The sequence below is a fragment of the Felis catus genome, chromosome E2 (assembly GCF_018350175.1).
Source record: "Felis catus isolate Fca126 chromosome E2, F.catus_Fca126_mat1.0, whole genome shotgun sequence".
NCBI lineage: Eukaryota > Metazoa > Chordata > Mammalia > Carnivora > Felidae > Felis > Felis catus.
In genome coordinates this window covers 4,014,837-4,032,316 of record NC_058382.1, presented here as the reverse complement: position 1 = coordinate 4,032,316, position 17,480 = coordinate 4,014,837, and the positions used below count along the sequence as shown (strand labels likewise).

The window sequence follows — 17,480 nt, the reverse complement described above, 5'->3', positions numbered from 1 at the left end:
CAGTTGCCATGGAGACACCCCCCATAGACAACCTTTTTCAGTAGCCCCTCCTAAGAGCAGACCCAGGCGGGGCCAGCTGATGGGGGTGGAAAAGGCCAAGGTCACCCTGATGCTAGGACCCAGGGTTTCTTCTGTTTTCTCCTGTTGGCTTCCAGGCTCTTAACTGTAACTGGGGGTTTGGGGAAGAAGTCTAGGAAACAGTGAGTGGTGGAAGGGGGTTAGGGTCGCTTGCCTGGAAGGGAGGGCTGGGGGTGTGGTGGTGGGCATGCTGTGCCTGGGGGGGAATGAACAGACATGGGGGTTGCAGAGTGGACAGTTATGTGTAACTAAAAGAGAGTTGTAGCCTCGTGGATGAAATTTTTCTAAGGGGTACTGACTATGCGGGGGGGGGGGTGGTCCATGTAAATTTGGAAGAAAGTAGAGCTATCTATACAGCATGTCCCTGCACAGGTGAAAGGGTGTGTGTGTGTGTGGGGGGTGTCCCAAGAAGGGAAGTTGGTGAGGACTCATCTAGGGAATTTTCCTGAGTAGATGAGATGTTGGTGGAGGAAGGGGATTCTTGATGATGTGAGAGAAGTCAGGGAAGGGGGAAGAGGTTCCTGTAAGTTGAGGAGAGTAGGAGGTCCAAGTGAATTGGGGAGATGTAGAGTTGGGGGGGGGGTTCATCGGTGTGATAAAGATAACTGGCAGCAAGGGGTATAGTCAGGGGATTTTCAGGCAGTGGGAGATGGTGGAAGGGGCAGAGGAGTGGGGTGGAGGGAGAAGCTGGGCAGAGGGGGCGGGGAGCTCCCTGGACAGCAGTGGGAGCTCAGGCCAAACATTGAGCCATTCCTGAATGGAGAGGGACTGGGGGTCTGGGGGGAGGATTCCTGTGAGTACTCCTCCGTGGAGCCCATGGAGGAAATTTTTCTTAATGGAGGAGGAGAAAGTGATGGCACTGATGAGTTTGCCTAAGTTGTAGAGACAGTAGGGGCCAGACTCAAAGACTTCTTTAAGCAAAAGGAGTGTGTGTGTGTGGGGGTGTGTGTGTGGGGTGTGTGTGTGTGTGTGGGGGGGGTGTTCCTGGAGATCAAGACACGTAGGGGATGGGAGGTGGTCCAAGGGAGACCGTGGGGGCTGTGGAGTGGATGTGATGCAGCTGCGGGCATTCTTCTAAACCAGACGGGTCCGGTGCGAGGTGGACTGCCCAGGAGAATCCCCCCAGGGGAACTTTTAAAAACCTAGATGCTCAGGGCCACACCCCAGACCAATGAAATGGGGATTGCTCAGGTGGGGTTCAGGTGGGGCACCGGTATCCTGGTGTCTAAGATCCTTTGGTGATTTCCAGGTGCGACTGGGGGATTGGGGTTGAGAAGCTTGGTCCAGAGACGCAGGGGTCTGAGTGGGGAAGCGGGTTCCCATGCAGGAGAGACTGCGGGGGGGCGAGGGTGGCAGTGGTGGTCATCCTGTGGTTCTCAGTTGTGCAAACAGCCAGGATTAGTTGGGAAGAGGTTGGGTTTTTGGTGTTTTTTTTTTTTTTAGCTGAGAGATGGAGAGGTTTATTTTTCTTGAGTAGAGGACGTAGTAGGTGAGGACGTGAAACTTTCAGGGGACTTGGGGAGCCGGGCAGCACTGCATGAGACAAGGATGGTGATGTGGGTCTTGTAGGACATGAGGGAGAGAGGGGAGAGGGGTTCCTGTGGAGGGGGGAGCCCAGGGGCTAAAGTGCAGGGTGGCTTGGCCTCTGGGGAAGGTGAGGACGGGGGAGGGGTGGGGGGGGTTGGAGCGGGAGGGCCCGGGAGGATGTACGGTGGCAGGAACTGTGGTGGGGTTGGGGGCGACTTCTCCCAGTGGGATTAAGTGGGAAGACTGCCCCGGGAGGAGGGAGACTTTTTCAGAGAAAAGGGAGGCAGTGGGAACCATGGTGGAAGGAGTTTCTCCGGCCCCCGGGAAATAGTGGGGGGTGCTCTGTGGGGTGGGGGCGGCGGTGGGGGAGGTACCGTGCCTCTCCACTAATCCCGTATCTGCTCCCCGCCCCCCCCCCCAGCCGGCGACCATGGCCGCCCTCTGACCCCCTCCCCGGCGCGCGCCTCCTCCTCGCCGCCCCCCCCCCCCAGCCCAGCCCGGCCGGCCCCGGGCCCCCACTTCTGCCTGCGCTGTGCCCCCCACCCAGCCGCCGGCACGGCCCCGCCCCCGCTGCCCCGGTGGTGGCCCACGGCCCCCCGGCTGCCCGTGGTCAAACTGGAGTCGCTGAAGCGCTGGAACGAGGAGAGGGGCCTGTGGTGCGAGAAGGGGGTGCAGGTGGTGCTGACCACGGTGGGCGCCTTCGCGGCCTTCGGCCTCATGACCATCGCCATCAGCACCGACTACTGGCTGTACACGCGCGCGTTCATCTGCAACACCACCAACCTCACGGCCGGCGACGACGCGCCGGCCCACCGCGGGGGCAGCGGCTCCTCGGAGAAGAAGGACCCCGGCGGCCTCACCCACTCGGGGCTCTGGAGGATATGCTGCTTGGAAGGTAGGGTATGTGGGAGGGGGGGCCGCCTCGCGCCCCTCCTCCCCTCCTCCGGACCTCTCCCCTGCGCGGTGGGCGCCCGCGCGCCCGTCCTCCCTGCTGGGATCCCGGCCTGCATCCCCCCCACACACCGTCCTGCCCCTTCCCGTCCCTCCCTCTGCCTCCTTCCTCCGCTGCGCCCTCTGCAAGCCCTCTGCAATTCCTCCTCGCTTGCCCCCCACCCGGTGTGTGGAGCCTTCGTCCCTCTCCTGGGCAGTCTCACCTCCTCCCCCCACCCCCCACCATCCTCCCCGTGCCCCTGAGCCTCTCCCCACACCCCCACCCCCTTGCCCCTTCTTCGTCCGCTGTCCCCCAGACGTCACGGTGGGTCGTGCCCCATCAGGTCAGAGCTCCTGACCCTCGGCTCCCCCCACCTCCTGTAGACTCCGGCCCTGCCTGCCTCTCCCCCTTTAGGGTTTCCGCCAACCTCCCATCCTGGCCCGCGGCCTCCTCTGTTCTCCACACTGCTCTGCTTCATCCCCACTCCGCCACACCCGCTTCCTCTTCCTCCTCCTCCCAGGCCCCATTTCTGGACCCCAAGGCCACTGCGTCTTCCAGTCTCCATCTCTGCTGTGTCTTTGGGTCCTGCTCTGCCTGCTCCGGACCCTCTGCCTCCCCTCCGCTGGCTCACCTGCCCTCTCCCTCCCACTCAGCTTTGCGGAACACAGAGGCGCTGGGGGCGGGGGTTGGGTAGGCAGGAGACCTGGGGTCCCGGCCCACCATGCCCCACCAGCCCACTATGCCCCACCGTGCGTCTGTCCCCTGTGATCGCTGTCTGTTCACCCCCCTGAGCCTCACAGCTCTCCTTCTGCGTGAGCGAGGAGTGCAGCGCAATGGTCCGTCGTTTAATTCTGCGAGGCAGGTGCACCCTCCCGTTGGGGGATGAGGGGACTGAGGCTCAGAGAGGTTAAGCCACTTGCCCAAGGTCGCCCAGCTGTGATGGGGGGCAGAACCAAGAGAACTCAGGTCTAAGGGAAGTGATGTGCAGATAAGCTTTGTCTGGTGTGCCAAGCATTTAAAACCGAAACCCAAATCTGAATCAGTTGCCAACGTTTAAAAATAGGGAGACTTCACAGTGGAAATCTGATTTCCAGCTTTGTTTGAACCAGTGGACGTTGTGCAGGGGCCACGGTGGGCCAGCCCAAGCGGCATGCACTCTTTCAGACCAGGCGTGCCGTCCATGTCCTTTCACTGGTCTGACCAAGCACCAGGCACCAGCCACATGTGGAAGTTGGCATCCTGAAACCCTAGGACAGCGTATGGCATATAGTAAAACTACCATTCATTCATTCATTCGTTCATCCGTCCAACGACCAATGTTTATTGACTTTGTACTATGTGCCAGGCACTGTTCTTGATTCTGGGGCTTCAGCAGTGAAAAACAAAAGGTCCCTGGATTTGTATGTGTTATATTCCAGAACGACAGGCAAATAATCAGAAAGATAAGTAAGCAAAAGTTTTAGGGTATTAGATGGCACTCAGTGCTAAGGGGGACAGAGGAGGGGATGGAATGTGTTAGGACACTTACGTGAAGTTGCAGGTGAGGAGACTAGGTCGGGCTTTGCCGAGCAGGTGACCCTGGAGTGGAGGTCTAAAGGAAGTGAGAGATAGAGCCGCGTGACTCTCCGGAGGAAAGATACAGCCAGTGCAAAGGCCCTGAGGTGGGAGCCTGTGTGTGTGGTCACCGGCAGAGTGAGTAAAGGGGATGTGATGGGGCAATTGAAGAGACAACAGACCCTGTCTCTCGAGTTCTAGGTCCTGGGACCAGGGTTCCTGAGCAGAGGAGAAACAAGAACTGACTTACACTGAGAGACAAAAGGCGAACAGGCAGGCAAGAGGGGGAACGGGAGGTGGTTTTTCTGGAGGGGGAGCCGTGGAGTTGAAGAAGTGATTTGAATTCAGAGCGTGTCCCAAAGCTAAAGCGGTGGCAGGGTGGCTGTGGGATGTGAGAGAGAGAGGAGTCTCTAAAACAGCATCTCCCAACCTCAGCACTGTTGACACTTTGGTGTGGATCGCTCCGTGTTGTGGGGGCCGTCCTGCTTAGCGGCATCCTGGCCTCCACGTTCTCCATGCCAGGAGCAGTCCCCAAGTCGTGACAACCCAAATTGTCAACCGTCTCTGGTCTAGGAATAAACTCACCCCTAGTTGAGAGTCACTGCTCCCAAGGCTGTAGGAGACTGAGAACGGGGCGGGATGCGGGGCGGGGGGGGGGACACCCAAAGGGTGGAACAGCGGGGGCTTTGTTTCGTTTATTTTATCGTCTCTGATCTAATTTATTGTGAGGAGCAATATCATGAGCTGTTTTGGCCACGCTAAATTTAGGATGCCTACTAGAGCCATCACCTGGGACAGGGGCAAGCATAGAAAAGTGCCATACAGTCAGTATTTTAGGGTCTGTGGACCCTCCAGTCCCTGTCACAGCCACTCGCGAGTGAAGGAGCGAGACCACGTTCCAGTTAAACTCGTCCACGGACACCGGCTTCTGAATTTTCATATCTTTCTCACGTGCCACGAAATAGCCTCCTTTGATATATGTATTTTTTTTTCAATCACTCAGAAAGCATAAAACCCATTCTTTCACTGGCTTTGGCAGGCTGGGTTTGACCCTTAGGTTGTGGTTTGCTGACCCCTGGTCTAGGCTGTTAGTGATATGACTGAGGAGGCCAGAGTTCAGGGGACAGTCTGGGCGGGAGATATAAATGGGAGGGGGTCATTGCATATGGATGGATGAGGTCACCTAGAGAATGAGGAGGGAAACAAACCAATTAGCTGAGGGCTGCAGCCTGAGCTAGTCCACTGTTAACAGAGATGAGAGCACCTGCTAAAGAGCCCAGGCAGCAGGGGCCGTGGAGGTTTGGGGAAGATGAGGTAAGCGGGTGTCCTGGAAACCAAAGCAAGTGTCCAAGTGTCTTAAGGAGGGTGTAGACGAAGGCTGGCTTTATTACTGTAACTGTCATTTATTGGTCGCTGAAATCCCACGATAAGCCTGTTTCATACGGACTCCTGTTATCTCCACCTTCTAGAAATGGCAGCTAAGGCTCAGAGAAAGCAGAGTGGCTTTCCCAAGGTCACACACCAGTATGTACTAGAGTCTGGATTTGAATCCAGGTCTGGTTTATCTCCTAGGAGAACAGAACAATGCATCCATCAGCCTCCAGCCCATCGGGGACCTGGGAATGTAGAAAGCGAACCCCCTGAGCCATTGCCTCCTGAAGGCACCGTCTTCCCCGGCGACTTGGGGTCTCATTCCCGTGTCCCTGGGAGTCTCCCCGACAGATGCGGCAGATGGAGTGACCGAGGATTGCAGACTTTAGGACCAGGCTCATTGGGTTTACCTCCTGTCTGCCATGCACAGCAAGGTGACCCATGGCCACATATTTAACCTCTCTGTTCCTCCTTTCCATCATCTGTGAAATGGGGATTGCAATAGTCTCCCTCCCCCAACCCATAGGGATTTCAGAGGGATTCAGTGAGCTACCATTGTAAAGCACTTAAAAGGCCAGCAGGCACAGAGTAAGGGCTAGATTGTGTCATTTCATTTTGTTGTAGTTCTTCTTCTAATTATTATTCAGAATTCAGGTGACTGCCCTGAGGCCCCCCTTCCCCTTCCTTGATAACCCAGAAGCCCCAGCCTCTGATCCAGCACTACCCAACAGAAATGCATATATGACTTAAATTTTTCCAGGAGCTACATTCAACCAAGGAAAAGGGACAAGGGTCAATGAATATAATTTAAAAAATAGAAATTATAAATTTATAATAAATCAATATAAAGGTTAATAATATGTTTTATTTAAGCAAGCATAGCCAAAATATTATCACTTTAACATGTAAGCAATATAAAGTATTATTGATGGAATATTATGCTTTTTTTTTTTAATTTTTTTTCAACGTTTATTTATTTTGGGGACAAAGAGAGACAGAGCATGAACAGGGGACGGGCAGAGAGAGAGGGAGGCACAGAATCGGAAGCAGGCTCCAGGCCCTGAGCCATCAGCCCAGAGCCTGACGCGGGGCTCGAACTCACGGACCGCGAGATCGTGACCTGGCTGAAGTCGGACGCTTAACCGACTGCGCCACCCAGGCGCCCCTATTATGCTTTTTTTTAATACTAAGTCTGAAATTTGGTGTGTATTTTATGTTCACACCTCACCTCAGTTGCCACGTTTCTGGTGCCCAAAAACCACCTGTCAGGACTCAATGGACCCACAGCTCCATTTATTGGAGCAGGTTATCTGAAGCCCCTGTGTTCAGGACTTTTCACGCTTTATCTCACCGAATTCTGCTAATTGTGCCAAGGGGGGAAGGTATTATTACCATTCGAGTTTGTCAGAGGAGGACGCTGATGGCCAGAAAGGGAAGTGAGTCAGCCACATGGCCACCCAACGTGTGAGGGTCAGAGCAGGCTGGAGCCCACATCCCCACAAGTCCTCACTGCAGCACCCAGCCCTTTTACACCCACCCCACCCAGGTCTGTGCTAGGCAGACTCTGGGGGGACCCAGGGACACATCACTGCCATCCCTGCACATGAAACCTCCTGGCTCAGCCCCGTCAGGTCAGATGATACACAGATGCATGCTGCACAGCCCCCTGTATTCTGCACTCAACTCTGTATTTCACTGAACACTTTTGAAACCCTATGAGGTCATATCATTGTCCTCATTTTCCGTAGGAGGAGGCTGAGACTCAGGGGTATTCAAGTGCCCAAAAGCCACACAGCTGGGAAGTGGCCGCCCAGGGAATGTGAGTCCAGAGTCCGTGCTCCTGGCCACCACAGCCACTGTGCTCCCTGCCTTAAATACGTCTGCCCCTGAAGTTCAGCTGCACTTAATCTCCTCCCCATGATTTACCATCTACATGGGACCAAGCAACTTCTTCCACTCTGTGCCTCAGTTTTCTCATCTGTAAAGTGGGGATATTGTTACTGTCCAGTAGCCCTGGGACTAGTAATAATTATCGCGTGCGTCAATACCTGTCAGATGCTTGGACAGGTGCCTGGTGTGTGGTTAGCCCTCAGTAACTACTAGTTATCATCACTGCTGTCATCACTAATCTGTTGAGAGGGTCTATGATTAATTAATTATGATTCATGGTTTTTTTTTAATTTTTAATGTTTATTTATTTTTGAGACAGAGAGAGACAGAGCATGAACAGGGGAGGGGCAGAGAGAGAGGGAGACACAGAATCGGAAACAGGCTCCAGGCTCTGAGCCATCAGCCCAGAGCCCGACGCGGGGCTCGAACTCACGGGCCGCGAGATCGTGACCTGGCTGAAGTCGGACGCTCAACCGACTGAGCCACCCAGGCGCCCCTATGATTCATGTTTTGAGAGAAGTGATGTGATCCCATTCAAGAAAAGGAGAGAACTTGAACCCAGAGTCTAACCTACCACACCATAATGCATGGGCTGATGGATAAGACTTGCGCTGGAGAGGTATATAATCAATCAATCATTCATTCCTTTTTTATTTTAAAAAAATTTGTTTTTAACATTTATTTATTTTTGAGACAGAGAGAGACAGAGCATGAATGGGGGAGGGTCAGAGAGAGGGAGACACAGAATCTGAAACAGGCTCCAGGCTCTGAGCTGTCAGCACAGAGCCCGACGCGGGGCTCGAACTCACGGAGCGCGAGATCATGACCTGAGCTGAAGTCGGACGCTTAACCGACTGAGCCACCCAGGCGTCCCGTCATTCCTTTTTTAAAAAAATTGTGGTAAAATATAAGATAACAAAACATAACAATATATATAATCAATTATTGATGTAATATCAATATTGATAAGACTTATCAATATTGGTAAGTCTTGCGCTTGAGAGGTATATAATCAATCAATCATTCATTCCTTTAAAAAAAAAACTGTGGTAAAATATAACATAACAAAACATAACATTAAACAGTATCATCATAACTGTTTCCAGGAGTAGAGTACAGTTAGCGTTAAGTATACTCACATGGCTGTGCACCCATTCTCCAGAACTCTTTCCATCTTGCAAAATGAAACCGTTCCCATTAAAGAACTCCCCCTCCCCCCTCCCCCAGACCCCGGAACCACCATCCTACCTTCTGTCTCTATGAATTTGACTCCTCTCGGGACCTCATATACATAGAATCGTACAAATATTTGTATTTTTATGACTGGTTTGTCTCACTCAGCGTAATGTCCTCAAGGTCCATCCATGTGGCAACACATGTCAGAATTCCCTTACTTTTTAAGGCTGAATAACATTCCATTATACGTAGAGATCACATTCTGTTTATCCATTCATTTGTCAGTGGACACTTGGGTTGTTTTTGGCTGTTGTGAATAATGCTGCTGTGAATATGGGTGTGAGCGTATTTCTTAGAGACCCTGCCTTCTAATTCTCTTGAGTCTACACCCAGAAGTGGAATTGCTGGGTCATATAGTGATATCATTTTTCACCTTTTGAGGAATCTCCATACTCTTTTCTGTAGCAACTGCAACATCTTACACCCCCACCAACAGTGCACAAGGATTCCAATTTCTCATCCTCACCAACGCTTATTTTCTGTTTTACTTTTTTTTGTTTTAAGTAGTAACCATCCTAAGGAGTATGATGTGGTATCTCATTGTGGTTTTGATTTGCATTCCCCTAATGATGAGTGATGTGGAGCCTCTTTTCAAGTGCTTGGGCCCATTCAATCATTCTTTCATAAGAACATTTATTAAGCACCTACTAAGTGCTAGGCATTGTTGTAGATGCTCGGGATACAGTAGTGAACAGCCCATAGCCTATATTCCAGTAGGGCAAACTGCTGTGTGCTTTTTTTTTTTTTTTTTCCAACGTTTATTTATTTTTGGGACAGAGAGAGACAGAGCATGAACGGGGGAGGGGCAGAGAGAGAGGGAGACACAGAATCGGAAACAGGCTCCAGGCTCTGAGCCATCAGCCAAGAACCTGACGCGGGGCTCGAACTCACGACCACACCACGAGATGGTGACCTGGCTGAAGTCGGACGCTTAACCGACTGCGCCACCCAGGCGCCCCTGCTGTGTGCTTTAATTCTGCTTCCACCCCTCCCCCCATCAGCTGTGAATTGATGAATCCTTTCTGTGTCTCTGCTTCCTCATCTGGACAATGGGTATATCGACTGATATCAACTGAGCACTTAATTATGTTCTATGCAAAGTGCTAAATCTCTTTACCTGGATTCAATCCTTACAACAACCCCATGACATAGGTCCTATCATCCCCTCTTTATAGGTGAAAGGATTGAAGCCAATTGGCCTCAGTAATACCAACAAGGTCACAGAATAAGGACACGACGGCGTCGGGTTTCATTATCAAGCAGCGTGGCTCCAATTCCCAACGTTTGGCCACTGCCCAGCACCAATAACATTATCTATTTCATAGGACTCTTGGGAGCTCCAGATGAGTTAATCCACCTAGGAAGCATTTAGCAAGTGTTAGCGATTAGTGGAATTACTCACTGCCTTATATTCCTTCTTCCCAGTCCTTTCCTTTATCTCCATTCCCTGCCATCTTCTGCCTCCAGCCTCCCCTTCTGCTATCCTTATATTCATTCATAATTTCATTCATTCATTCAACACCCATTTCTTGAGGCCTCCTTTGTGCCAGGCAATGCTAGGGACACACGAGGAATCAGACCCCATGCTTTCCCCCTGCAGAAACTCCCAGTTTGCTGAGGAAGGAGCTCATAAATGAACCCTATGCATGCCAAAAAAAAAAAAGGGGGGGGGGTGAGGGGGAGAGGTACCGCAGGGCGCTGTTCCCGGAGGAACTCCGCTCTCCAGGAGGGGGAGACTGACCCAACTTTGGTAGGAGGCGTGTGCGCGCACAGGGAGAGCTTCCTCAAACAGGTACCCTGTGAGCCTCCCACTTGCAGGGTAAGTTTTTCATCAGTGAAGAATGTGAACGGAATCCACAGCATGGGCAAAGGCCTGGAGGTTGGAAGGAGCCTGGAGAATCGAGGAAACTAAGTGTATTTATATTTATACTTACATATCAATCTCCAGCTGTGTGCTAGAGGTAGTAGAATAGGAACCGTCCCCAAAGTGAGAGGGAAGATGGGTCCCCAAAGGGTGTGAGGATGAGGAGTCTGGGATGGAAGAAGGGGGTAAGACTGCATGACGTCTAGAGGCATACCTCCTCGAATGCCTCTACTTGCTCCAGCCACTCCAACTTCCCGAGGATTCCAGGTAAGAGGCTCGGAATCCCTTTTCCTAGAGGCAGAACAGAAGAGACTACAACTCCCATGATCCACTGGGGCTGAGCGTTCACAATTGGATTTAAGACTCCATGGAGCCTCATGGGAAATGTAGTCCTCGCCTTCCGTGCCCTCCTTGGTTTTCTCACGCATTTTCAGACCCGTCGAGTTCAGAGTTGCAGAGTGCCTTAACATTGCCTAAACCAGCACCTTCTTTCTTAGGGGTAGGCAGAAGGCCAGAGAGGTTGAGTGTCCTAGCTCGGGTTACAGGGCAAGGGTCCTTGTGGCCTTTTAGCGAGTGTTGCGTGGGTTTTTCTTTCTTTTTCTTTTTTGGTGGGAAAACCGAGGCCAGAGAGGTTAAAGTTTGTCCCAGACGCTGACAGGCCCAGGAGCCAGGATGTCCTGTCTCTCAATAGGCCCAGAAGGAAGAAGGGATTTGGGGAACAGGGGGTTGTCTCTCACAGGGGAGTTCCCCCAACTCTTAAGTACACCCCCCACCATCACCCCCATCCCCCTCCAGGGTTGAAAAGAGGTGTCTGCGTGAAGATCAACCATTTCCCGGAGGACACGGACTACGACCATGACAGCGCGGAGTATCTGCTCCGTACGTGGGGGTCTGGGTCAGAGTGGGGGCGCTGCTGGGACGGGGAGGGGCGCCTAGAGAGCGGAGAGGGGGCTGGGGAGCGGCACTTAGATCGACACGCGGAGATGAACTTGTCAGCCAATCCAAATCCAGATGCTGAGATCCTCTGGCTCCCTATTGGCTCAGTGATCCCTCTCCCGCCCCCTCCTCTCACCTCGAGGCGGGCTGATGGGGGATCCTGGGAGGGGATTGGCCGCCTTGCTGCTCGGCGCCCTTGGCAACACTGCTCTGTGACTGGCTGTCGGTGTCTGGGCTGGGATTGGCCAGTGCGCCCTGGGCCGTGAGGCAATCTGCGGCGCGGACTGGCCACTCTCTCGAGCAGGCTGGGGAAGCCGGTGATGCGATTGGTAGCTACGCCGAGAACGCGGCAAATCCTGAATTATGATTGGCTGCGGCCTCAGCCAGCTCAGAAATCGCAAAATCCGTTTGCTGGGGTTTGGAGGGTGGGTGGGAAAGACTGCAGAGAGAAAGACAGACAAGACAGACAGACACACACAAGCGAAGACCGGAGCAATAGATGGAGCCAAGCAGAAGCATGGGGGTGATACAGAAGAGGAGGAAAGGAGGGGAACCCAAAGAGGGACATGAAGCCAGGCAGAAAGGGGTGGTGGATAAGATATTAAGAGATTTGATAGATCTGGAGAAAGGAAAGAAATACGCAGAGAAGGAGGGCAAAGAGAAAGAGAGAGGGGTCACAGAGAAGTTCAGAGAGAGGGAGAGTGATATTGAGAAAGGAAAAAGAAAAATAAATACGCCAGGAGAGAGAAAAATAGCCCGAGGGAGAAAGAAAAGGACGAAGAAAAAGGCGGGAGAAATAGAGAAATTTTAAAGGGGAGAGAGAATGAAACAAAAAACGAAATATCAGAACACAGGCAGAGAGAGAGAATGGGAGGATTCCAGCGAGAGAAGCGGAGACGAAAACTGGTGAGGGGAGCAAAGGGCCGCATCTGACTCCCTGGCTCCCCACCCTCTCTCTCCCCTCCTCTCCCTCGCAGGAGTCGTCCGGGCCTCCAGCATCTTTCCCATCCTCAGCGCCATCCTGCTGCTGCTCGGGGGCGTGTGCGTGGCGGCCTCCCGGGTCTACAAATCCAAGAGGAACATCATTCTGGGCGCAGGGATCCTGTTCGTGGCAGCAGGTGAGAGGCAGAGGGAGGGGGCGGCCGGCTGGGGCGGCCCACCTGCGCGCGCGCGCGCGCACGTGTGCGCGTGTGTGCGCGCGCGCGCGCGCGTGTGTGTGTGTGTGTGTGTGTGTGCGTATGTGTGTGTGTGTGTGGTGTGTGCCGGCGCGTTTGCAAAGCCACCCTGCCCCAGGCGCCTGTGGGGGCCTAGAGCCTTCCTAGGCTCTTCCTAAGCTCCATCGCCACCCGCTGGGCAAGGTAGGTGTCGCCTTAGCGCTGTCTTCGGGATGGGGGGAAGGGGAACAACCCAGCACTGACAGGTGTCTAGCTCGTAATCGGGATTGCCGGGAGTTTAGGTTCCAAAACCCGCGCGGTTATGGAGACGGAAGGGGCGGGGCTTGGTGAAGGGGGTGGGGCCTTGAGACGGTCGGGATCTTGGGGATTGATGGGTGGGGCTGGCATCCGAGGACTGGGCGGGACCCGGAGAAAGTAATTTGGCGGCAGATAGAGGGGGAGGAACCTGCTTTAGGGGGCGGGGCCTCGTGGACCTTGGTGGATCCAAGAAGAGGCTGGTGCTGGAAAACCATCCGGACCAACTTGGAGTGAGGCTCCCCACGCTCCTCTCCCTCCTCCCTCCCCCGCTTTTCTACATGAAATGAGTAGTGCTCGGAAATTCCAGGGGGCAGAATTCGGAGAAGGGGAAGGATTTAGCATAAAGAGCAGGGTGTGCTTTGGCGGTGGGTCAAGATCCGCTTTTGAGCCAGAAGACTAGAAAGGCGGGGGCCAGGCGTAAGAGGGGACCCGCAGGGGGCGGGGTTTGACAAGTTGGAGGCGGGCTTAGGGTAGACGGGTGGGTGGGTGTGTGTGAACGTGCTCTAGTAAAGATGAATTTTAGACCAGCAGGGGGAGGGCCTAGACTAGATAACCAGTCTGGGTTAATACCATGAAGAGTTTACATCAGCAAGGTACCGGGCCTAGAGAATCAGGCAGAAGTACCTCATTAACAGAGTTTAAAGGAGCATGGGGCCCAAGAGAAAACCCAGCTTTATAACGTTAAGGGTAGAGTTAGACCAGCCAGGGTATGGCCTGTAAACACAGGCTGGGATCACCTCATCACGGGCAGGGTTTAGACCAGACTGAGCAGGGCCTGGGCTAGCTGGGAGTTCGGCCCTCTAGGGGTGGGCCCTAGATCAACTCGGGAGGAGTTTAGACCATCTGTGACAGGCCAGCCAGGGCCTGAACCGCCTAGGGCCGTGGGGCTGGGGCGTGGTCCAGACTAGGCTGTTTTGGGGCAGGGCCTGGGTTAGCTGGGGCAGGCGGAAGTTTAGAGGACCTGGGACGAAGTTTAGAGGACCTGGGACGGGGCAGGGACTATTCGGGGTGGGGCCTACACCTCCAGGGGATGGGGCTTAGACCAACAGGGGCGGGGCCTACACCGCCCTGGGGTGGGACTTAGGTCCGCCTGGGCGGGGTCTGCACCTCTTGGTTGGAGTGTAGGACACCTGGGATAGGGCGAGGACTATCTAGGGCGGGGCCTATGCCACCTGGGGGTGGAGCTTAGACCAGCGCGGGGCGGAGCCTGGGCCAGCTTGGGAGGAGTTCAGGGCACCTGGGACGGGACAGGAACCGTCCAGTGCGGGATAGGGAGCATTTGGGGAGGGGGCCTACACCACCGGGGAGTGGGTCTTAGACCAATGCGGGGTGGAACATGGGCTAGCCGGGGAGGAATTTAGAAACCTGGGACAGGACATGGACCGTCCGGTTCAGGACAGGGAGCATTTGGGGCAGGGCTTACGCCGCCTGGGGGTGGAGCTTAGGCCAGAAGGGGCGGGGCCTGAGCCCGCTGGGTTGGAATTCCGGGAACCTGGGGCGGGGCTGGGACTGGTGGGTAAGGATAGGGAGCATTTGAGGCGGGGCCTGGGCCCGGTGGGGAGGAGTTTACAGCACTTGGGACTGGAAGGGGCCGTCTGGGGCGTGACAGGGGGCACTTGGGGCGGGGCCTATGCCGCCAGGGGGTGGAGCTTAGACCAGACGATTTCCGGGGCCTGGGCAGCTCAGGAGTTGTTCAGGGCACCTGGGACGGGACAGGGAGCACTTCGAGCAGAGCCTACACCGTCCGGGGGTGGAGCTTAGACCAGCCGGGGCGGGGCCCGGGGCAGCCCTGGATGAGTTCAGGGCACCTGGGGCCGGGCTGGGACGGGCGGGGCGGGGCGGGGGCGGGGCCGGGGGTGGCCTCCAGGCTCCCGTCTGACCGTCCCCGCCCAGGCCTGAGCAACATCATCGGCGTGATCGTGTACATCTCGGCCAACGCGGGCGAGCCGGGTCCGAAGCGGGACGAGGAGAAGAAGAACCACTACTCGTACGGCTGGTCCTTCTACTTCGGCGGGCTGTCGTTCATCCTGGCCGAGGTGATCGGCGTGCTGGCCGTCAACATCTACATCGAGCGCAGCCGCGAGGCGCACTGCCAGTCTCGCTCGGACCTGCTCAAGGCCGGCGGGGGCGCGGGCGGCAGTGGCGGGAGCGGCCCCTCGGCCATCCTCCGTCTGCCCAGTTACCGCTTCCGCTACCGCCGCCGCTCCCGCTCTAGCTCCCGCTCCAGCGAGCCGTCGCCGTCGCGGGACGCGTCTCCCGGCGGCGCCGGAGGCCCGGGCTTCGCCTCCACGGACATCTCCATGTACACTCTCAGCCGCGACCCGTCCAAGGGCAGCGTGGCCGCGGGGCTGGCGGGGGCCGGCGGCGGCGGCGGTGGTGGCGGAGCCGGCGGGGCGTACGGCGGCGCGGCGGCGGGCGCGGGCGGCGGCGGCGGGGCGGGCGCCGAGCGGGACCGCGGGGGGGCGCCCGGCTTCCTCACGCTGCACAATGCCTTCCCCAAGGAGGCGGGCGGCGGGGTCACGGTCACGGTCACCGGGCCGCCCGCCGCGCCCGCGCCCGCCCCGCCTGCGCCCGCGGCGCCAGCCCCCGGGACCCTGGCCAAGGAGGCCGCCGCCTCCAACACCAACACGCTCAACAGGAAAACCACGCCGGTGTAGGGGCGCGCCGGGGGGCGCCGAGGGGGCGTGTCCGGGGCGCGTGCGCGGGCGCGCGTGCAACGAGGCTGCCGGGGTGGGGCGGGGGCGCCCCCCCTCCCCGCGAGCGCGCTGGAGAACTGCGTGGCCCTCCCCGCGCCCCGCCTTCCGATCGGGGACCCTGAGGGAGGGAGCCGTCGGGAGGGGGCGTCGTGTTTTATTTATTTACTTTTTTTTGTGGGTTGGCGGGGTGGGGGGAGGGCCGTGGAGTTTTTTTGCAGTTTTGAGATGTTTTCTTTTTAATGTTTTGCTGTGTGCATGTGGGGGCGGGGCGGTGGGGGAGGGAGGGACTCCCAGCCCAGCCCGGCCCAACTCCTGGAGAGGGGCCCATAACACACGAATATATAGTTATACCTACAAACTATATATATGCCCTCTGTAAAGAGATAGAAAGGTAAAGAGAAGGCAGGCAGAAAGGCAAAGTAACGAGGAGTGGATGTGGGCTTTTCATTTTTTCATTTTTCATTCATTATTCCACAAGGGTTTATTAAGTGCCTGTTGTGTACCAGGAAGGCGCTGGAGAGGGAACATAAACAGGCGATCAGAGTGACTGGTTCATTCATTATCCGAAATTTATTTGTGCACCTAAGCACTAGGCGTTGTGCCAGATGCTGAGGCTACAGAAAGGAGGAAGACAGACAGGGTCTCCCCAGCGTCCTCACAGAGTTTGCATCTTGTGCAGGAGATAGACGTTAATCAAAGAACTGTGTGTACAAGCAGCAAGGTACAGTTAGGACACAGGAGAAGTCTGAAATGCTACAAAATGTTCTGTCAGGGATGGGTAACCCAGTTTAAAAGGAAGAAATATTTTAGCTGACATTGAAAGGATGACAGGAAGCCAGCCAGGTGAGGCTGGAAGTGTGGCAGTCAGAGAACAGCATATGCCAAGGCCCTGGGGCAGGAAGAGCTTAAGGGAGGGCTACGGCATAGTGAGCTGGATGCAGATGGGCCAAGATGATGCCGGAGATGTAAACAGAGCCAGACTGCCCAGGGCCTCAGAAGTTACATCAGGAGTTTGGATTTTATTCTGAGGGCAGCAGGGGGCCCTGGAATGGCTTTCAAAGGGAGCATAACGTGAATGGAGTACAAAAGGGAGGCAGGAACTCAAAGAGGAGAGTGAGAGGCAGAGACAGGCTGAAATTCAGCATCAAACACAGGCACTGGCCCTTGAAACTCACACTCCTGGGAGGACGCAGATAATCACACAAAATACTGAAGCACAGGCATGGTGTCTGCTGCGATTTAGACATTTGTGTTTCATTCATTCATTAATTCAGCCATTCACTCATTGACATTTCTGTGCCTCTGCGAACACACCAGGCAGTATGTTGGAATCAGGATTGCCCCAGATGAAGCAGACCCTCTCCTTGCTCTCAAGGAGGAGTCGTCAAAAACTGCAATCCAGGCAGGGTGATGGGCGCTGTGACAGGGACCACAATGGGGAGAACAGAGTGACCAAGTCCCAGGAGTGGGCTGTACTCAGGGAGACTTCCTGGAGAACATAAGTCCCAGCCTAGGTTTAAAAAGGATGAGTAGGAATCTGCCAAGGGATGAAGGGGGTGACTCATGCAAAGGCCAGGGGGGCGACATAGCATGCTGTACTGGGGACAGGGCTCAGAGATCTGGGATGCTGGAGGACGGGGGTGGTGGTGGCGGTTAGGTCAGAGAAGCAGCTAGAAACCAGAGTCAGAAGTGCTGGAGTTCCAGGCTGCGGGGTTTGGGCTTTATTCTGAGGGTAGTGGGGAGACGGGGGACAGCTTTGAGCAGCAGAAGGGCAGGACTGGACGTGGGTGTGAGAAGGAGCCACTCGGGAAAGGGGTGAACAGGAGGCTGGTGCTGTGGGATGTGGCCGGTGAGCTGAGCAAGGGCTGTGGGGGTGCAGGGGGATGCATTTGAAGGCTATGGACGATGCGGGAGGCACTTGGCGC

General features: G+C 55.4%; 1 protein-coding gene across 1 annotated transcript; it reads left to right on the top strand.

The window, feature by feature from the left end:
- Positions 1-2,107: 2,107 nt before the first annotated feature.
- On the top strand, positions 2,108-16,797 carry CACNG8 (calcium voltage-gated channel auxiliary subunit gamma 8). The gene is made up of 4 exons (XM_023245883.2): positions 2,108-2,500; positions 11,247-11,330; positions 12,365-12,505; positions 14,753-16,797. Exons 1-4 carry the CDS (start codon positions 2,323-2,325, stop codon positions 15,514-15,516), a joined length of 1,167 nt encoding a protein of 388 aa, XP_023101651.2. The 5' UTR covers positions 2,108-2,322; the 3' UTR covers positions 15,517-16,797.
- Positions 16,798-17,480: the final 683 nt, after the last annotated feature.